General features: G+C 37.0%; 1 protein-coding gene across 6 annotated transcripts; it reads left to right on the forward strand.

The window, feature by feature from the left end:
* Positions 1–8,312: 8,312 nt before the first annotated feature.
* Positions 8,313–22,826, forward strand: LOC120075873 (ATP binding microtubule motor family protein). Of its 6 annotated transcripts, none has more exons than XM_039029599.2 (22): positions 8,355–9,109; positions 9,212–9,408; positions 9,615–9,738; positions 9,874–9,968; positions 11,059–11,188; positions 11,562–11,627; positions 12,215–12,277; positions 12,419–12,469; positions 12,677–12,759; positions 12,837–12,945; positions 13,367–13,412; positions 13,568–13,707; positions 13,845–14,051; positions 14,262–14,351; positions 14,994–15,132; positions 19,600–19,685; positions 20,573–20,697; positions 20,775–20,814; positions 21,052–21,179; positions 21,318–21,396; positions 21,786–21,886; positions 22,501–22,826. In XM_039029599.2, exons 1-22 carry the CDS (start codon positions 8,603–8,605, stop codon positions 22,505–22,507), a joined length of 2,613 nt encoding a protein of 870 aa, XP_038885527.1. In that variant the 5' UTR covers positions 8,355–8,602; the 3' UTR covers positions 22,508–22,826. The 6 variants fall into 6 exon arrangements, 4 of the variants coding, with proteins under 4 accessions (XP_038885529.1, XP_038885527.1, XP_038885528.1 ...); XM_039029600.2 differs by having other exon boundaries at positions 21,789–21,886; positions 22,501–22,643; XM_039029601.2 differs by lacking the exon at positions 22,501–22,826 and having other exon boundaries at positions 8,313–9,109; positions 21,786–22,213.

The raw sequence follows: 22,826 nt of genomic DNA on the forward strand, positions 1-22,826 counted from the left end.
AAAGCGAGAAGAAGAGAAGAGACGACAGAAAAGTGTTCGGGAGCATTCTGAATAATATGGAGAAGGAGAGAGGGCTACTTGAAGCGGGAGTCGTTGATCAACCCTTTCCTTCAGAAAAATAGATGGAAAAAGCTTTGCGGAGAACCGCCCTGGCCATTTCGGATCCTAAGGAAACTGTTCAAACAGAATCCTATGAAGGACCAATCAGGGTTACTTTGAAGGAGGTGGAAGTGAAGAAGCTACCTAAAATGGCTAAGGAGAAGAAGAACAACAACAAGGAGAAGAGGGCAGAAGGTAATGAAGAAGCCTAACCAAGGAAGAAAAAGAAAGAAAGAAAATCGAGTGAGAAGAGGGAACGCAGGCGAGAAGGGAAGAAGAAGAAGGAAGAAAAGAGAAAGAGGGTTGAGAGCCTAGAAGTCGACGGAGAATCAACCACCGCAAGGGTGGATAAGGGGTGTCAACATAACAATGAGAATCAACGTAACCTGAAGAGAAATCAACGCAAATAAGAACAGTTGCGACTGACGATGGAGAGGATCCAGACATAACCCCCCTTATACGGCGTCGCAAGGAGAATGCACCGCAAGGGTCAACAATCGACCCACAAATTTTGCAAAGTGCTGTAGAAGAGAAGGAAAGGAGAAGAAGAGAGGAAGAAGAAAAATAAGAGAAGATGTTGCGAGCACAACAAATCATTGCAGAAGGCGATTTAAGAAGAAAATTACACAATGAAGAAGTGCGCTACAACAACGCAATCTCGGCAGAAGAATAGAGAATAAGGCTCGAGGAAGAACAGCGCATATTGCTGGCTTCAGAGCAATTTGAAAGAGAAATGAGAGAAGAAGAAGAAGAAGAAAAGAAGAATAAGGAATAGAAGGAGAAAAGGCGTAGAGCAAATGTTCAACGAATAAGAGAAAATAAAAGTAAAGAAATTGCGGAGTGGGAGAAGGAAGAATAACGCAAGGAAAGGAATGGAGACAAAGACAAAGATCCCGCCTTGCGTTGAAAAAAGAGAAGGGCAAAACAAAAGCGGAAAGCAATGAACCTGCGTTTGCCAAAGGACGCCCATCAGAGAAGAAAGAGAATGACGACATGATGATGGAAATGGGGTTCTTTCCTGTTCCAACGCCACTACCAGATTTAATTACAAGCGCTATGTTGGAACATGGGTGGGAAACATTTTGCCAATGCCCATCCATCGTAATCTCAACGGTAGTGCAAGCTTTCTATAACGGACGACTTCGTGGCACCAGAGATGCGGTGATCACGAAAGGGGAGACAATGATTTTCAGCGCAAAGGACATCAATGAGTTATATCAAATGAAGGACATCCCAAAGGTGCCAGGTAATAAAATCATTGATGAACCCACAGAAGAACAAATGGAGGATGCGCTGAAGATATTAACGCAATCGGGCACTCAGTGGTCGGTCTCCTTAAAAGACATCAAAACACTTGCATCCAATAAACTACTTCCGGAAGTGCGACTTTGGGTGTACTTGGTGAAAAGGTGATTCATCCCTACCTCTCATGACAAAACAGTTTCGAGGGATAGAGTAATGGTCGCATACTGCATAGCACGCGACATTCCAATAGATGTGGGCCAACTTATCGCAAAGCAGATTTGAGGTTTTGTGGGGGGTGTAAGAGGCCAGTATTTCTTTCCTTGGACATTTTCAAGCTTATGCCTCTCATTGGGTGTAGGTATTGAAGAAGAACCAATGCCAGAGTCCATGGCCTCATCAACATCAAGATTTTGAGAATGCTTCTCAAAGATTCCCCTCATTGCCCTGAGCTTCCACAGAAAAGGCCCATTATCGATTTGAATGCGCCGCAGCAGCCAAAGCCTAAGAAACAGTGCAAGATTGAAAAAAGCAAGGAAAAAGTCCAAGGGCCATCACCGCAAGATCAAGTACCCTTGGACCCCTTACCTTTGATTATTTGCCCTCCAAGCCCTCCTACAGAACCCCTTTCCCCACTCAGTGAACATTTTACTAATCTCTTTCTTGCCCCCGATTCACCTAACGCATTTCTAGCAACACCCTCCTCCCCTTCATCTCCATTGCATTTTTCTCTTTCATCGCTGCATGTTAACGACTCACACGATTTGAGTGAAGACACTTCTGCTCCACCCCAAAACGTTGATGGTGAAACATCGCATCCCTAGCTACTGACCTTGCAAAAATGCGTTCTCTTCTCTCTCATCAACAAGAATTTTTCTACCAGCAAATAACGGAATTACACGAGAGCCAAGCAGAGTTGCAACGCAATGTTGCGATGACAAGGTAGGTGCAGATCAACATTCAACGCAATATCTACACGATCCACCTGAATCAAAGACAAGTGGCAGAGCGCAACCATGAATACTTCAACTTTGGACAACCTATCTACATGGTCCCATGGTGCCTCCGCATTTTTAGCAACATCTGCACTTTGAAGAAGCTCCTCGCGTTCCTCCACAAAATCCTCCTCCTGAATCTCCTTCTCAATAAATCTACAATTTTATTTCTTGATTCTTTGTACATGCTCAATTTTTGTATTGTGATATTTATAATTATTTGTATACTTGGTTAATTTTAATACAACTGAGTAACTTTTCTTTCATTATGCGTTAACCTCTTACTTATAATCCTTTGTCAATTATTGTGCTGTTCTTTATCTTATATTTTGCGTTATTAATTAGGCTGCCATGATGAGTAATATGCATATCCTTAGCAACATTTCCCACACTTTATATTTTCTAACTAATACTTATATAATTTGTAGCAATAGTCTGCTTTATTTTTTATCCTTTAAGACTCTACTCAAGCATTCTTTTCAAAATTTTGACTAAGTGTTTGTTTATTCTGTCCAAAACAATGCAATGAGGACCTTGCGCATCTCTAAATTTGGGGGTGGGGAAGATCTGAGCAGATGCGATTATTCTTAGGAAAATGCGTTCAACATCCATTAACAAAAATAATAATAATAATAATAAATTTTCATACAAACTCCAATGTCAGCACAAGGGAAATTAAAAAAAAATCCCAACCTAATAAGAGTTAAGTCATGAAAGAAACCTGTTCGTAGTTGGATGTTCGCATGACACCCGTGAGAGCAAGTCAAGACGAAGGTGGGTTTCCAAGATCGACGCAATATGAAAAGAGAAAAATGAAAAAAAAAAAAAAGAAGAGAAAATAAGAATATAAGAAACAACTCCTCTGAACAGCAAAAATTAATCTGAACTGAAAATCAAGAGTTGAAGTTGATATTGGCACACAACCATAGTTGGATGTTCATATGACACCCGTGGGAACAAGCTAAAATGAAGACTGTAACCATGATCAACAGTCTCTAATAAATGATGCAAACTAGACTACCACATAAAGTCGCACCAAGTTGTTTTTGCAAGAAGAGGTAAACATTCTTCTCAAAACAAGAAGGGATTTTTTTAGTAGAGGTTTGTTGTATAGAAGAATAAAGTAGAGCATGTTTATGAATTATTAAAGGATAGAAGGAAATTGCATTATTAAGTAATGTTGCCTAGGTGGAGCATTCGGAGCAACCAATCGACGCAAAGTCAGGATAAGAATTGAGCGATAGTGCCTTAGTTGAAGATGTGCCTTAGTTGAAGTGTACAATAGCACTGACCCCGATAGCACTTAAGTTATGTTGACCATCTGCTTGAGTTTGAGCTTGGGTTTTGTCACTCGTCGAATCGCTCACCAGAGCTCGTCCAGAGCCAGACTTGTCCTGTGACTGACGTCATCTATTATTTAGAGGTTTCCCATGTACCTTCCAGCATTGGTCTTTCATATGCCATGGCTTTTTGCAGTGCTCACAAATAGGTGGAGGTTTCTTATCACAATTAGGCCTAGAGAATTTCGTGGCAAAAGAAGCATCATTAGTAGATGTAACTACCAGATTATTCATCGCACTAGACCTGTCTTCTTCCAAGCGTATTTTAGAACACATCTCCATAAAAGACGGCGTAGGATGTTGGTCCAATATTCTGCTATGAACACCATCAAATTTTGGATTTAGCCCAGCTAGAAAATCATACACTTGATCAACTTCCTCAATTTTTGAATACTGAGTCCCGTCATGTGTACACTTCCAAATAATTTCACGTCGTAGGTTCATTTTTTACCATAACAGGGATAATTTGTTGAAGTATGATGTCACGTCCATAGTCCTTTTCTTGCATTCATGGACTTGCTTGCGTAAGGTATATAGACGAGATACATTCTGCTTCTTTGAATACAACTGCTGCATTGCATCCCAAATATCTTTGATAGTCACCGTATAGAGTAACTAATATTTAGCAACATTTCCCACACTTTATATTTTCTAACTAATACTTATATAATTTGTAGCAATAGTCTGCTTTATTTTTTATCCTTTAAGACTCTACTCAAGCATTCTTTTCAAAATTTTGACTAAGTGTTTGTTTATTCTGTCCAAAACAATGCAATGAGGACCTTGCACATCTCTAAATTTGGGGGTGAGGAAGGTCTGAGCAGATGAGATCAAGCAGATGCGATTATTCTTAGGAAAATGGGTTCAACATCCATTAACAAAAAAAAAATAATAATAATAAATTTTCATACAAACTCCAATGTCAGCACAAGGGAAATTAAAAAAAAAATCCCAACCTGATAAGAGTTAAGTCATGAAAGGAACCTGTTCGTAGTTGGATGTTCGCATGACACTCGTGGGAGCAAGTCAAGACGAAGGTGGGTTTCCAAGATCGACGCAATATGAAAAGAGAAAAATGAAAAAAAAAAAAAAAAGAAGAAGAGAAAATAAGAATATAAGAAACAACTCCTCTGAACAGCAAAAATTAATCTGAACTGAAAATCAAGAGTTGAAGTTGATATTGGCACACAACCATAGTTGGATGTTCATATGACACCCGTGGGAACAAGCTAAAATGAAGACTGTAACCATGATCAACAGTCTCTAATAAATGATGCAAACTAGACTACCACATAAAGTCGCACCAAGTTGTTTTTGCAAGAAGAGGTAAACATTCTTCTCAAAACAAGAAGGGATTTTTTTAGTAGAGGTTTGTTGTATAGAAGAATAAAGTAGAGCATGTTTATGAATTATTAAAGGATAGAAGGAAATTGCATTATTAAGTAATGTTGCCTAGGTGGAGCATTCGGAGCAACCAATCGACGCAAAGTTAGGATAAGAATTGAGCGATAGTGCCTTAGTTGAAGATGTGCCTTAGTTGAAGTGTACAATAGCACTGACCCCGATAGCACTTAAGTTATGTTGACCATCTGCTTGAGTGTGAGCCTGGGTTTTGTCACTCGTCGAATCGCTCACCAGAGCTCGTCCAGAGCCAGACTTGTCCTGTGACTGACGTCATCTATTATTTAGAGGTTTCCCATGTACCTTCCAGCATTGATCTTTCATATGCCATGGCTTTTTGCAGTGCTCACAAATAGGTGGAGGTTTCTTATCACTATTAGGCCTAGAGGATTTCGTGGCAAAAGAAGCATCATTAGTAGATGTAACTACCAGATTATTCATCGCACTAGACCTGTCTTCTTCCAAGCGTATTTTAGAACACATCTCCATAAAAGACGGCGTAGGATGTTGGTCCAATATTCTGCTATGAACACCATCAAATTTTGGATTTAGCCCAGCTAGAAAATCATACACTTGATCAACTTCCTCAATTTTTGAATACTGAATCCCATCATGTGTACACTTCCAAATAATTTCACGTCGTAGGTCCATTTTTTACCATAACAGGGATAATTTGTTGAAGTATGATGTCACGTCCATAGTCCTTTTCTTGCATTCATGGACTTGCTTGCGTAAGGTATATAGACGAGATACATTCTGCTTCTTTGAATACAACTGCTGCATTGCATCCCAAATATCTTTGATAGTCACCGTATAGAGTAACGGTCTGCCCATATGGAGTTCCATGCTATTCACCAGAACTGACCTAGCAACGAGTCTTCTGCTTTTCAGATGCGTTCTTGGAGGTTACCAGGTTTAGATTTTGGTATCTCTCCAGTTCGATACCCAAATTTTTGTCTTCCTTCTAGGGCCATTCTGATGGATTGTGACCAGGAGAAATAATTTTGTCGACTTTTCTCCAATAATAATTCTTGCAAAATTTTCCATTGATCCAGACAATAAATTTGCAGTAGGTAAAGTATGGAAAGAATTTACTAAGTTTTCGGAATACAACTGAAGATTGGATGGCTCTGGTTGAGCACTTTGTAGGTTCGTGCCAATAACCGTTCCAAGATCCGCAATCTGTTGCTGAAGGGAAGCAAATTGCCTTTGAATCTCAACAAGGAAGACACCCATAGACCATCCATTGCCCCTATCTCCATTCAAAGCTGCCGGAATGAAGCTGTGAGTCGCGTCACTACAGTGTCCAGCCGCCGGTGGCTGTTGTTCAACGAAAAACCGCGGCTGCGCTGACGGCTGGGTATCGAACGACCAGGCGCTGTCTAAGGGTTGGACACCACTGTCGAAGGGTTCCTTACCACACGCGACATGGGCGTCGTCGATTAGCTGGGTGCGATCCGATATGTCCGTCGACCGGTTGGGTTGTCTGTCTGGCGGCACTGATCTGTTGAAGAAGACGCGGTAAAGCAACCTCTAGGTACTGTTGGACAACCTCCTTAATCGTGGCAGCCATCTCGGAATTGGTCGTCAAAGGGGGCTCATCAATGGAGGCTAGGGTTTCGTCGCCTTGCTCTAATACCATGATGGAAATAAAAAATGAAAGAGAAGAACACAAATGGTTTACGTGGAAAATCCTAGAACCGGGGAGAAAAAACCACGATAGAGACTTATTTTTTTTTATTATTGAAGTGATGCAAAATACGAAAGACTTGCTCAAATAAATAGACAGATGAAAACTCTAGGCCTATAAGAAAATTATAAAAAAAGCTCCTAGGGCAAAGTAACTCTTTTCGACATTTTCAAATATATATAGTTACATTTTATATGTTTTAAAAATTATTTACCACACATATTTGTATATTATTTTGATTTTTTATTTTGTATTTATGAAAAATGTATATAATATTTTAATTTTTTTAGTACACTTGAAACGAGTGGTAAAACCTAATTCTATTTGAATATTATTCACATATAAATATGTAGAAATATACAAATTTTTCTAGATCTTCATAAAACTATTTTACAAAAATTGATTGAATGATTTTTTTCTTATATATTAAGGTAAATAATTCTACAGGGGTTTATACTTTATAATAATTTTGTAACTAGAATTACTTCATTTAGATATAATATATTAATGGATCTAAAATTACATTTAAGTTTAGTCCTTAACTTTATGTTTGGATTAATAAAAGTTTAAGAAATGATTTTAAATATTGTGATTTGAAAGCTAATAAATTATTTTAAATTGATTACTTTGGAACAATAGATATTTGAAATGAATGTATTTAAAATTTTGCGTTTGGATGGTAATGAAAAAGAAACGAAAATTCATAATGTACTAATATAGATTTTTAGTTATGATGTATTAATTGAACTCGACAAGGTTAATTAAGCCTCGTTTGGTAACCACCTCATTTTTTGTTTTTGATTTTTGAAAATGTTCATATAACACATTTTTTTTTAGTTTTCAAAATTTGGCTTGACTTTTTAAATAGTTGATATACAGTATACCACAAAGAAATAAATTTGGAGGTAGGAGTAGTGTTTATAAGCTTAATTTTCAAAAACAAAAAATAAAAAACCCAAATGATTGTCAAATGGGCCTAAGCGATTTACCTTCAAATCCTCTCAAAATTTGAGCATTCTAGTCATGAAAGTTTTTAAGTAAAAACGAGATTTGAAATCACTTCGAGTGTGTTTGGGACAAAGACTATCAAGACTCTAATAACTACCTCTTGTTACAATAAATGCTATTTTGTATTCCTCAATTAGCTCAGTCAACACTATTTTAAAACTCTCATTTGCTATATGGCATAGTTTTTACTATTTTACATTTGATTAATTTTAGATTTTACCATAATTTTTTATTGTGTTTACATCATGTTTAAATGTAGATATTTCTAAATATATATATATATATATATATATATATATATATAAATGAAATGGTTCAATTTGAATTGTCTAATTTTAGAATATTTAACTTTTGACATCAATTTTTTTTTCTTATTTTCCAAAATGAATAAAATTTAAAACGGATTATCATTTCCTATCATAAAATTAAAATGAAATTAGAATTTCTAAAAAAAATTAAAAATTAACAAAATAAATCAAAGCGATAAATGAAGAAAAACGATGGAATAAAGAAGAAGAAAGATCGAGAGAGGATAGAAAAAGAAAGGAAAAGAAGAAAGATAGAAAAATGTGAGTCGCGAGTTGGACGTGGAGAGAAAAAAAGAAGAGAGAATGCAATTATTCCTAAATATTTTTAAAAGTATTCTATTTTCATAAATATTTTTAAAAACTACAGTATAATTTCAATTTTACAAAACTAAACACAATAGAAACGCCAATAAATAAATATTTATTTTAGAAGTAGATTTGGTAGTATATAAGGCCTTTTGAAATCGAAGTTATTCCCGCCAATGTTCCAGTACGACGGCGATCGGTCGCAATCGGAAGATGGAGAACGGCAGTCCAGTGCAGTGTCCAAACACGGTGACGGTTCGGAGAAACCCTCACCGGAGAGCAAGAGCTACGCCGGCCGCCAAAGCAGCCGAATCCAATCCTCCATCTGCCATTTCTTCATTTCCATTTCAAGAAATACTTGCAATGGAAGTCCCTCAAAACCCTAAAGACAATTCATCATCATCATCCGTTCCAGCTTCTCTCTCCGAAAACCTGAAAGTGTACCTTAGAGTTCGACCTTTGCAACTGAAGAATTTGAAGAAGTCCGGAAATCCTGGTGATCAAAATTCAAGGTCCGGACATGTATGGCCTCAGAACCCTCAGAAGAAGAAAGTAGCGAAGGAGAAGAATGTTAAGAAGAAGAGCAGTGAGGCTTGTATAACGATTAATGATGATCACTCGGTAACAGTCTGTCCTCCTATGTCATTGCAAGAGACTAGGCGGAGTAAGTCTGAGGTTTACGAAGGATTTTCCCATGTGTTTTCTACGGAATCCTCTCAGGTGAATTATGAGTTAGTTTTTGTTTTAATTTTGGTTATTCGTACTCTTTCTGAATGATTCTTTGGTTATTCGATCACGAGCTGAATCTATCATTGTTGGCAGGGTGAGGTGTATGAGAGGATGGTTAATCCGTTAGTGGAGGATTTTCTGAAGGGAAAAAGTGGAATGCTGACTGCACTCGGTCCAAGCGGCTCGGGTAAGACGCATACCATTTTTGGTAGTCCAAGAGTTCCTGGTATGGTTCCACTGGCTCTTCAACATATTTTCCAGACAGAGACGAGTGATTCCGAGTCCTTTAGGTATTTTTGGCGATTGTAATTCACTTTCAGTTTTGATGGACTATCACGTGTGTAATAAATACATGTTCAAAATTCTGCACTGGGTACTTCCCCTTGTCTGTCTATGAACTTTCGCTGCAATTGTGTCATAAGAAACTGAGTGAAGGGGTATGATGATTCACCGAACATGTTTGAACACTGAAAGCAAGTGGTGTGATTTTGTGCAGATCATATTATCTATCAATCTTTGAAATATACTCAGAAAAAGGAAAAGGAGAAAAGATGTTAGATCTTTCGGCTGATGGGGGCGAGTTAACTATGCAGCAGTTTAATGTAAAAGGCCTTAAGGAGGTAATCAAACGACATCTGTTGTATATGCATTTTTTTATCTGGTTATGCTACAGCATGCGTCTGTTATATTTATTAAGAAGGAAAATTGTGATTATACATTAAGGAAAGTTGATGAACCCTCGTATTTTTATGAAGGTTTTAATTTCTAATGCCGGAGAAGCTGAATCATTAGTGGCTTGTGCAATGGCTAAGCGAGCCACTGCAACTACAAATGCAAATAGCACATCAAGGTTCAGTGATTTATCTTTTGGTTCTATCTTGAAGAAAGCACTGTATATCGCTGTGTGCATGATATCTCACTATATGTTTTGTAATCGAGTCAATTGTTATTTGGTTGGCAAATGAAAAAATTGGCCATATTTTATGGTGGTAGCACTCAGCACTTCCCTCTATGCTTTAGCGGCTGCAAAGATGAGATGTAGACATATTCATGCACATGATATCCGGCAGGCTGTGAGAACAATTCAGGAGTTGGCATGGTTTTGTAATGTGGGGGCCAAAGGCCATGAATTAAGTAGAGAGTTTATTCTGTGAGGTGATTAGCAGCAGTTAGCTAGTTTTAGATGAGGGATTATAGGACTTCCCAAATCCTTCTGTCTGTATCTTCAATCAGATTTCCTTCAGATTTAAGGGATTGTAATTGAATTTTTAGAGCTTCTTTCACCAGTTTTAAAAATAGTTTTCCATTTTTGTTCTCAAAGAAGTGTTATGTTTTTTGTTTTCAAAACTGTATAAGGGAAGGCTTGTGAAGATTAGTGTTACCATAAAATTGAAGTAACTATTCACGAATCTTCAATTTTGAAAAAAAAAAAAAAAAACACTCTATTTATTATAAAAATTAGACCACCCCGAGAAACTTGTTAAAACAAAACAAGAAAAAACAACCTCTAAGAAACGTATATCTAAACATGGCTAACATGATCATAGTTTAGTGGTAAAGGCATCTACTTCTTTCTCTAAGGTAAGAGGTTCAAATCTCTACTCCACATTTGTTGTACTAAAGAAACACGCATGAACATGTGTACTATGATTTTTTGTTTTAAAAATACAGTTAATGTTTTCAAAAGAGTTCTCAAATAAGGGCCAAATGACTGAAACGAATCAGGCCAGGAGCTATCAACACATATGCAAAAACATGCTGTAATTGTGAGAGACAAATGTGTTTTGTATGACACTAGATTAAAATTAATGGGTTTCAGAAAATGGTTGTCATTGTATGCAATTCTCTTACTATATTAACACTGCATATTGTTGTGAAGAAAATTAGATAATGCTTTATGTGAAAATATGTTCTTATGATTTCATTGTTTATCCTTGCAGTCGGTCTCAGTGCATCATTAATGTGCGCAGAGTTGCTAACCAAGATGAAGTTGAAGACGCATCGAACTGTGCCATCTTGACCATTGCTGATCTCGCTGGAGCTGAAAAGGAAAAAAGAACTGGGAATCAGGTTCTATATTCTTTTGGTGTCTGGAATTAGGTTCTGCATTTCATCTCGAATTTAATAATGATTGTCATTCTTTCATTTCATATTGTAATTGTAGAACTTAGTGGTCCAATTGATTATGAGCCTGGCCATAATATAGGACGATACTTGAAATAAAGAATGATAGTTTGTTATCTAAAAATGAATAAAAAATAATGATTCTCGTCAGAATGAAATAAGTTGTTTCTTGTTAGAATAAAACAAGATGATTCTTCTTAGAATGAAATTTTCATGTTATTCTTTTGTCTAGTCTATATATTAAGAAGTTGAGAAATAGAAGAAGAAGATGATAGAACCTTAATGGTTTACCTCTCCTCTTATCGCATTTCTTTTGCAGGGTACAAGGTTACTTGAAGCTAACTTCATCAATAATACATCAATGGTTTTTGGCTTGTGCCTAAGAGTACGTGTACTTTACTTGTGTGAACCTCTTATCATTTTCTTCCTCCAAATGGTAAAAAGTATTTTATAATTTCTATATTCAATTAGTTCAAATGGGATATCCATCTTGTATTGAGGCATGTGAGGCATGTGACAATAGTGAAGAGACTTCAGGGGAACAACTTCAAGGTCCATATTGACCATCTATCTAGGAAATTCTATGAGATTCTTGACAATTAAGTAATATAGGGTTAAAAGAGCGATTATAGTTAAGGTGCACTAAGCTGGTCCGAGACTCACGAATGTTGTGCATTTTGAATGGCCTGATTGTGTTTCATGAATAGAGAACTGATGGGTTCTATGTTTGTCTCATGGGGTTTTGAGATCTTCACAACTTGGAAATTGTTATGATCCCTTCGTCTTACCCCTGGGTTTCATTAGTCCTTTTTCTTATGTAAAATAGAAGACGGCGTTCATCTTATTGAGTGGCACTTTCTTGGTGCTTTCCATTCCCACTTTCTATCTGTTTTTTTTTTGGTTTGTTCCCTTGTTTCCTTTTTTTTTTTTTTTTTAAATATTTACTATACTGCGTCCTTGTTTCCTTTCTAGTCTTTGTTTGAACACCAAAGGAATCCAAAGAAGCCACTGCAGAAGCATTTCCAGAACTCTTTGGTAATGTTTCAAGAGTATTCTTCATTCTAAGATTATGTTCCCACTCAAGTGTTGCAAATAAAAAATTGCTATTTATCTTTATGTTTATCTTGCAATTATTTCTCAAGCATAACCAACAAAGTTTACTCTATTTCCACACAGTTGACCAAGTACCTTCGAGATTACCTGGAAGGAAAGAAGCGAATGACCTTGGTATTCTGCTCTTATTTCAATATTTGATTTGTACATGCAGCATCTTAAAGTTTCCATATTTGCATCTTTGCTTTGATTACTGGATACTGTTAACTTTGTTGGGGACTATTAATGTTGTTAATCTCTTGTGAAAACTAATGGGTGTGCTTAATGAAGTGCAAGCCTCTGTATTTCTTAAACCATTTTTTTGTGTGTTTTCATGTGTAGATTTTAACTGTGAAAGCAGGAGAAGAAGATTATCTTGATACAACTTTCCTTCTCAGACAAGCTTCACCTTATATGAAAATCAAGTTATTTAACTTTATGCTATCTGTTTAAATTCAGAACTTCTTTTACACGTGATCCTGAATTGATATCTGTTCTTTAGGTTCAACAATGTTGTGGAACCATCCAACACCAACAAGAGACAATTGCAAACGTTATGTATATTTGAGGAGCAGAAAAGAACAAAATATTGTGTTCCTGAAGCTTGTGTGGTAATTTGTTATCTTCTTTGGATGCTGGGATTGTCTTAAATGGGTCATAATTTCTTGATACCACTTCCCTTTGTTGTTCTTTTCCCTTTACTGGCTCTTCAGTGGCTATCGTTCAATCATATATGCTTCTGTCTCTATCTTTACACGCTCTATAATTTTTAGGCAACAGTTATTTGTTTCCTTGGCCGGCCATGTCATTGTGGAACTTCATTGTGCTGATTTTTCTTTTTATTTACATATATTGAGATATTGGATAAAAATGGCAAAATCCTTAACATTAGAAATAAAATGGGATGTAGCAAGGATGAATTAGCTTTTTGCTCTGTCTTCCACTGCACATTTGAAATGTTGCACTGGCATTTTTTGTTCATATCTTAATTAATGAGTATTCATAGTCTTGATCGACTACATATGGTTTCAGAATGAAGGAAAGGGACATCACGAGGAAGGTCTGCTTTCTCATGAAGGTAGTTAAATTCCAGCTTTACCAGTGCTCTATTCCATTTTTTCTCTCTCTGAGTTGTGTTAGTTATCTAACTTGTTTTAGAGCTGCTGGCTTGGTTCTGCTTATTACGTGTCGTTATTACTTTTAATTTTTTTTTAAAAAATAATTTTCTATCAGAACCTTCAGCTCATACTGAATGTCCAGCCACAAAGTCTAGCTGTACAGAATTGGATGGGATTGAAAGAAACCATTTGATTATGCAAAATTTTGCTAAAGCCATATGGAAAGTCTTGAAGCAGTATAGAGATAAACTAAAGGTAATCATTTAGAGGTATTTAACTATAATTTTATTATTGTACTGTTTCTGAAGTTTTGCTTTATATACGGAAAACATCAATTTGGTATTAGCTGAACATAACAAAAATATTTTCTTTGATGTTGGTTTTAAAATAAGAATGCAGAAAATGAAAATCAAACTCTTCGAGAAGAAATTAGGAAGGAAAAGGTGAGATATTTTGAGCTGGAAAAGCAATGGCAAAATTCAAGATGCAGTACTTGCTCCAAGGAAGATTGTGCCGAAGCTGATTCATCCGTCAAAGTAGTTTCAAGTTTTGAGTTGAAAAGTGATTTGGATGAGCACAAATTCAATGAGGTTCTTGAGGTGTGCCTGCAGAAAATTTTCCCTCTGGCTCCTTTTAGTATATTTTTTGTATGCCTTTGTATATTCTTTCATTTCTTTTCGTGAAAGGTTGGTTCCCTAAAAAAAAAAAAAGGATTTCCAGCTTGTTTTAATTCAGTTGACTGTTACAGATTCTTTATGTAAGTTATACTTGGAATATCTAATCCACTATGGCTTTGATTCTATGGTCAGATAAATATGAACTCTTTCGTCAAAGTGAAGGAATCTGAGGGAAATAAATCTCCAGAAAGATGTGGTTCCTCTCCCTGTGAAGACATAAATGTAAGCACACTTTTTTTTCTCCTCCAATTGTCAAATTTGACCTTAGTCAATCAATGAATCTCAACTTCATCAAACTTATTGCTATAAAGATAAAGAAAATGTTATGTTGTTTACTGTTGCAAATCAGTTCTTGAAATTTGCTAATTAAGTCTTTAAGTTGAGTTGAGGACTATTGTATATATAGACCTTTTGACATTTAGGGAATATAATGTCTTTCATATGAATCTAGGGTTAATGAATCCTTGACAAATTGTTTGAAGATGGGGGTCTTTACCGTTCCATTGTGGTCTTTCTAACATTTCTTTGAGTATAGTGGTCATCACAGGATATCTATTTTATCTCAAGTCCAGCAGCTTCTTTGAATTCCAATGGACAATGGGTTGAACTTGTTGGTAATAGATTATTGATTTTAGTCATTTTCCACAAAAAAAAAAAAAAAAAAAAGATTCTAGTGGACTGGATGTGAAATGAACTGTATTTCAAATTTTCAATAAACGGTTGATATTGCACAATATGGAAAGATTTCCGCTCAAGTCATTTGGTGAGGAACTTGAAACCCACAAGATTAATGTTTCTGCTTCATGCTTGCTTCACAAAATTGCATTATATGGAAAGATTTAATTTTCTTTTCATGTTATCCAGAGTCGCTCAAAACTTGATGAAGTTAAAGAGGTATGCATAAACAATATAGACGAGACCACTCCTAGGAATGAGTGCAACATGACGAAAATACTTACATACGTGGAAGCAGATGATCGTTGTCTGACAACAAATCTTATAGGTAATACATGTTTGTATGTTATGTTGCCGTAGCTACTTTTTGATGTGGAAACTACAAAAGTACATCTCTAACAGTAACATCTTTCAGAGTTGAACTGTGAATACCTGCTAAAATGTGGGTAACCAAAACTTTTAGAGGAGACTTTATTTTCACAAGTGTCAGATAATTGTAAGTTGAAACCTTTCATGTTTTTAAAATCTGTTTTGATTTAATTATTGATCGTACAGGAGATCATCCTTAGGAGTGTGAGTCTGTCATTATGACCAAATTTACGTGTTTGAATCTAATGGTGCTTGTGTCGTTACTGGTTTAAAGTCCATGAAATAGCTTTATGGCTTGTATGGAAAATTGTTTCATACATTTTTTTTAAAAATTATTTATTTTTTATTTTTATAAATGGGAAGCGAGTAGAGCTTGTAAAGATTAAGTCTATTATGTACTTAGAATCTGTTGAAAAAAGAGGAAGAAAGTAACACAAGATTTACGTGGAAAACCCTAGATCAGGAGAAAAAACTACGATAGAGATTGATTTTTATTATTAATTCTGATACACAAAATACAAGAGAATAGGCCAAATAAATAGACTAGTGGGAAGCCCTAGGGTACATACAATTACTAAAATACCCCAAGGGTTACAAGCTGTTTTTCGACACTCCCCCTCAAGTTGGGGCATAAATATCAATAAGGTCCACCTTGCTGACACAGTAATCAAAGCTTTGTTCCAGTAACCCTTTTGTGAGCACATCTACAATTTGCTGATTTGAGGGAACATAAGGAATGCATATACTTCTGTTGTCAAGTCTTTCCTTGATGAAGTGCCGGTCGATCTCAACGTGTTTTGTTCTGTCATGCTGAACAGGATTATTTGCAATACTTATTGCTACCTTATTGTCACAAAACAGTTTCATTGGGAGCTTGTTGTCTTGATGAAGATCTGACAACACTTTCATCAACCAGATTTCTTCACATATCCCTAAACTCATGGCCTGATACTCAGCCTCCGCACTACTTCTGGCCACAACTCCTTGTTTCTTACTCCTCCAGGTCACTAGATTACCCCAAACAAATGTGCAATACCTAGATGTTGATTTTCTATCAACAACAGACTCTGCCTAATCATAATCAGTGTAGGCTTCAATGCAATGTTTATCAGACTTCTTGAACATTAACCCTTTACCTGGTGTACCTTTCAGATATCGTAGGATGCGTTCAACTGCTATCATGTGTTCCTCACAAGGAGCCTGCATAAACTGACTGACAACACTGGCATATAAAATATCGGGTCTCGTATGAGATAAGTATATCAATTTCCCAACTCACCGCTGATACCTTTCTTTATTGACCGGGATACTGTTACTGGTATTGCTGAGCTTTGAATTATATTCAACTGGGGTGTCAGCAGGTTTGCACCAGTCATTCCTGTTTCCGTTAGAAGATCAATCGTGTATTTCCGTTGGGACACTGAGATTCCATCCCTTGACCAGGCTACTTCCATTTTGAGAAAGTATCTTAACTTTCCAAGGTCTTTAATTTCAAAATCTTTGGCCATCTTTACTTTGAGTTTCACAATTTCATCATCATCATCAACGGAGAGCACAATATCGTCAACGTATACAATGAGAACGACAATCTTCCCTGAAGTCGACTTCTTTGTAAATAGTGTGTGATCTGAGTGCCCTTGGGTATACCCTTGTCCTTTGACAAAGGTGACAAATCTGTCAAACCAGGCTCTCGGAGACTGTTTCAACCCATATAACGATTTTCTCAGCCGGTAGACTCACTGTTTGAACTGATCTTCAAATCCGGGTGGAGGATTCATGTAGACTTCCTCCTCAAGTTCTCCATTGAGAAAGACATTCTTTACATCCAGTTGATGCAGAGGCCTATCTCTGTTAACTGCAACTGATAGCAATACTCGGATAGTATTGAGTTTAGCCACGGGAGAGAATGTCTCGGAGTAATCTACCCCAAAGGTTTGGGTAAACCTTTTGGCAACTAACCTGGCCTTCTACGGATCAACAGTCTCGTCTAACTTGTACTTTATAGTGAAAACCCATTTGCATCCAACTGTCTCGTGCCCTTTGGGTAGGATCACCTGGTCCCATGTTCCATTTTTCTCAAGAGCCCTCATCTCCTCCATTACAGCAACTTTCCAAACGTCAGTTCCAATTGCTTCCTGTATGTTACTCGGTATCACCCCTGTATTTAAACTGGTGGTAAAAGCCTTAAATTCAGATGATAGATTACTGTAGGTCATGTAACTATGCATAGGGTACCTTGTACATGATCGAATACCTTTTCTCATGGCTATTGGAAGATCAAGAGAAGCATCATGCTCCCTTCAGTTTGTCAGAATTTCCACCGTGATCACTAGTCTCCTCTGCCTGGGTTTCATCTTCAGAAATCACCTTTTCACCATTATCTCTAGTATCACTCACATTTCAAGAGCTGTGTCCGAATCATTATTTACCGTCGTCTTCCCATCTACTATAGTGGTCTTGTCAGCACCTTTTCCTCCTTTTTCCTCTCTGCATTCGTTAGTCTCAGTACAAGTATCAATCTCATTGATTTTAGGAATACACGTACCTGATGTGGGGTTTGACTCATGGACCGGAGCCGGAGATGCAACAGGTGACGCTACTTCCTTCTTGAGATTCTTTCTGTAGTATGTTATCCATGGGACTTGATTGGTAGGGAGGATAGGACCGACATGTTTGGGAATGGGAGATGACTCCAAGGGAACTGTATAAGTGGACCAGTTAGTCTCTTCACTAGATGTCTCCCCTTGAAGATGGCTAACAGGGAAGAAGGACTGATCCTCAAGGAAAGTGATATCCATGGAAACAAAATATTTGTGAGAGGATGGGTGGTAACATTTATATCCATGCTGATGAAGTGGATACCCAACAAGACGCATTTTTGAGCACAGGGGGTAAATTTCGTGCGGTTTGGACCATGGGAGTGAACAAAAGCAACACAGCCAAAAACTCGAAGTGGTACATCGGAGACTAAACGAGTAATGGGGTAGGACTCTTTCAAACAGTCTAATGGGTTTTGAAAGTTAAGGACTTAGGAAGGCATTCGGTTGATTAAGTGAGCAGCAGTAAAGATGGCATTACCCCATAGGTAAGACGGGAGTGACGTGGATAGCATTAAGGATTTGACAACTTCCACCAAATGACGATTTTTCCTTTTGGCTACCTTGTTTTGCTGGGGAGTGTAGCTGGAATCGCGGCGGTTGGGAGTGGTCGAGCGCCTGGAAAACACTGGGCTTGAGCGGCTAAAACGTCGGGGTTGTGCGACTGGACGATTTGCGATTCGGTTGCGGCTGGGATCTGGTCGGCTGGGGACAGACGGCTGAGACTAGGCCGATTAGGTTTAGGGTCTGAAACGGATTGGATGATTTTCAGTAGCGCGGCTTGGAGGATTTGTTCCACGGCTTCCCGAATGGCTTTGGTGATATCGGCTTCCCGACTAGTTCCAATGGAGGTTGCTGATGGAGAATCTGGTCTATTTTCATCAATGATGGCTAGGGTTTCGTCGCCATGCTCTGATACCATGTTGAAAAAAGAGAAAGAAAGTAACACAAGATTTACGTGGAAAACCCTAGATCAAGGAGAAAAAACCATGATAGAGACTGATTTTTATTATTAATTCCGATACACAAAGTACATAGGCCAAATAAATAGATTAGTGGGAAGCCCTAGGGTACATACAATTACTGAAATACCCCTAGGGTTACAAGCTGTTTTTCGACCGAATCAATATTTCCAAGTGTGCATCTGTCTATATATATATATATGGGTGAAAACAAGTCATTGGTAATTTTGTTTCAGGAATCAGTTTTATCTATACATGTTCACTCATTTTCTGTTCTAAACAAAGGGAAATTTCCTTTTGATACTGCTCCCAAGCAGCTCCTTGGATGTATTATTTTGTTCGAATGAATTTCTGGTGTGAGAGCTGGTTGTATGAATGCCCCTATTTAACACTGTCACTTGTCTGGGGTATTCTGGTCTTTTTAGTGAATTGATGGATGTTAAATTTTTGTTGTTGTTAATAATATTTGTTTTAATTATCTCTTACATGTTGGTTACCGGAACAAGAATCCCATGTCAGTATCGCTTTTATTTATAATATTCTTGATCCTAAAAACATGGAGTTGACCATTGTACCCTCATGGTCATGCACGATCTTGTTCTGCTTGATCAGTCTGGTCCCATGTCAAGGAATTGATTTCTTTGGATTTCATTTGCTTGTGAATAACCAAATATTGGGGATTTGGTTGTTAATGCTCAAGTATTCTTTTAAATCAATATTTTGCATGAATACACACTCCAGTAAATGCTTGGGAGTTAACTCATCAACCTACATCTCAATTTTAATTTGTTCGGGAACTGTTATGTTACTGTCTCTATTTTCTCCCTCTTTTGATTTCAACTGATAGTCTCGTTCTTTTCGAATTAGCCTTTGACACCCTGCAGGCCCATAGCTTGGTGAAGCATGACAGCTGTTCATCTGTAGAGTTGGACAAACTCAGTGAGCAAGATGAGGTTAAAACCACTTTAATGTCCTAGGCTTTGAATTACTGTTTTCCATGTCCATACTGCACAACATGTAAGGTGGTTCTGTATTCTCAATATCTCACCTCTTGATGAACTTCACAACTAGAGGATGAAGTTTAATGGAAAATTATGACCGTGAATGATTACATCAGGCATTTGTATCTCTTGGATCATGTAATAAATGAATTAGAAGAAGTTTCCGATAAAAAAAAAATTATGATCATGAATGACGTGTATTGCCAAGTTTTTACAACATGACAACTTTTTCAGGGAGCTTACATTTTTGTTTCTCAGATAGAAGGATTTTCTAGACCTGATTTATGTATTTTATTTGTTTTGTATAGTGTAAATTAAAATAGGAATAACATAATATCAACTGGAAAGAATGGAAGGAGAATTCCTAAGAGAAATAGACAGAACCAATATGCTTGAATGGGTTTGAATCTCGTCAAACTTTAAGGAGTCTGACGCACTGATATCTGTTTTTCATGCGTTCATTAGGGGACCTTGAGCGTTATTGAGCATACTGATTTCTGATTTTATTGGAATATATGAAGACTAGTTCACACGAACCCTACCTACCTTTTAAGACACGTGCATCTTGCCGGGAAAAAAACTAGTTCATATCATGTGTTCATTTCGCCAATTGTTAATTGAAGAAATTTAAGCATAATTGATAGACAAAAGAAGTTGGAAAATTTTAAATGCTGCTGTTCATTTTTAATTAGTTAGTTCATACATTCAAAAGGAGTGTTAGAAATTGTTAAAGGGAAGCATTATTTAGTATTTGTGATTTTTTCTTTTTGTATTTTCTCTAGAAAACATTTATGGCGATCATCTATGGTCTCTGCCGTTCTAATTACTGGATGTTTTAGGAATCTACCTCAGTTGAATCACCTTTACAAGTAGCCTCGTTTATTCACTGCAATGCTCATGCATGCGAAACTCAACCTGTACTTGATACTTCATTAAACCAACCAACTTCAGAGGAGTCTGATAGGTCAGTTGATGTATTTTCTTCTTTTAACCAGTTCAATAACTTAGATTTCTGAACCTTGCTTCATGTATACTGTTCAGGGATTCGGGTACTTTGAATGAAGCCCAGGAACTCGTGGCGGTATCTCTCTATTAGATCTCTTTGAATGCATTTTAAGAAGAATCTATACCTAACCTAACCTGAATGTAATCATTGGCTGAGTTTGTATTGGATTATGGTCGCCGGAGTTGATCCATGTGGTTAAATGGATAATGCTTTATCACAAGTTGAACCCGAAGATGAAATTTTTCCTGACCAGAAATTTATGTAATAGATTTTGTTGATGCAACAGTTGCTGGTCTATTTTATTTTTTTTAGGAACTTTCGGATTCTCGAGATGTACATCCCACCAAGGATGTTGAACCTTGTCAAGAACGAGAACGCAACATTGATGTGCATTGCAGTGATCCTACTGACATCTCATGCAAACTAGAGAAACCAAAAAGGTTAGAGTTAGTAGGTGCATCAAGTTTGCTGATCTGTCAACTCACTCTTTCATTCAGCTTCGTTGGAGCTGTTTGTTTGACGTAGTTGCAACTTGCATTTCTTTTTTCTGCTTAAGTCTTATTATGACGATATATCAGGAGACTTTTGCCCGCATCATCCACATTATTGAGGGATTTCAGCAATATGCATGTCGAGGATGATATTGAGGCGTCAAAGGTCTGTCCTGGGCTGTATGTGTAGACTTGTATGCTTGCTCAGTATTTAATTACTTTTACGGTGTTATTGATTAGTAAGCAAAGACGATCTTTGATCTTACCATGATAACAATTCTTGTAGTCTAGAATCTGGGATATTGATCTTTCCAACAGACAGAAATTTAACTTTAGTTGATGGGAAATTAGCACGCTACAAAAAGTTTTGGGCTACTGTCATTCAATCTTAATTTGTGGATATCCTTAGTGATATAAACTAGAACGTACAGAGTGGAAAATTATTTGTGTAATATTTCTGCAACTATTCTGTACTTTCTAGTTTCTTGTAATGTTTGGTTTATATCTATGAAATGCTAAGCAAGAATTTTGTTCACATTTCTTTTTGCTTATCAGCAGGTAAACAGAAATGGGAAAAAATCAGCCAAAGGTGAAAAAATTAGAACACAGGGTAACATCTCCCTCATCCGCATGCTGCAGAGTAATCTCCGGTTCTAGTAAGTCCAAGCTTGCTCTGAACTCCTTGATTATTATTTCCAGTGGTGCAATGCTTGTGTAGTAGTGTACCATTCTTTTGGTTCCTTGGCTTGGGCTTGGTGTTGTTCCTTTGGTCCGAATGAGTAACTCAATCCACCATGGTCCTTGTTGTCTTATCAATCCTTGTGTGCGTAGCTTGTTGTACATGTGGTGCCTAGTCGGGCTACTTTTCAATTTCAATTTTTTTTTTTTTAAAAAGTATGTCGGTAAGACTCACTTAAGTTGAATTGGCTATTGTATGAACACATTTTACAGAAAATATGAATTTTCCATTTTTGAAATTATTATCACAAGTTTCATTTTTTTAAAAATAAGATTAACGATTTGTTTGGAATGACTTTCTAGTATTTTTAAGCATTTAGAAAGTCATTCCAAACAGGTTCCAAACTAAAGAAGTCAACGGCAACGACCACTTTTGACAATGTAGGGCATCTGAATTAAAGTTAGTCCTCAAGCTTGCATTTCATAATATAAGAAAGAATATATCAAAATATGATGCAAAGCATCGTTATATTGGATTATTAAGTTCACATCCGAGAGAAGATCATCTTATTAGATGTTAACCATCAAACAGCTCCTAGACGATCCCTTCAAGCATTGCTAGAGCTTTGGCAACTGCAACCCTTCGATGATGGTCAACTGTAGTAAACCCTGGACCACTTTGCTTCAGCAACGTTCCTTATCTCGCATCACGTCGTCTCCTCCAGTTAGGTTTCAACTTTACATCCACACTTAAATTTGCTCATCTTAGGCACCTATGAAGAATCATCCATACCTATGGTAAGCCCCACCCTGGAACAATCATCTTTGAAATGTGTCTTAACTTGTTCATGGACCTATTGCCATTATGTGTTCAGTTGGTTTGATCAGTCAATGTGATCTCAACGACAGTTTCTTTGA

The sequence above is a fragment of the Benincasa hispida genome, chromosome 4, assembly GCF_027475165.1.
Source record: "Benincasa hispida cultivar pf3 chromosome 4, pf3_genome.v1.1, whole genome shotgun sequence".
NCBI lineage: Eukaryota > Viridiplantae > Streptophyta > Magnoliopsida > Cucurbitales > Cucurbitaceae > Benincasa > Benincasa hispida.

Bases quoted from the DNA above. Each gene is read 5' to 3' on its own strand.
- LOC120075873 (XM_039029599.2), top strand. From the start codon at position 8,603: ATGGAGAACGGCAGTCCAGTGCAGTGTCCAAACACGGTGACGGTTCGG. The intron at 20,698-20,774 runs GTCAGTTGATGT...TATACTGTTCAG, and splicing joins ACTTCAGAGGAGTCTGATAG to GGATTCGGGTACTTTGAATG. The intron at 21,397-21,785 runs GTCTGTCCTGGG...TTTGCTTATCAG, and splicing joins ATGATATTGAGGCGTCAAAG to CAGGTAAACAGAAATGGGAA.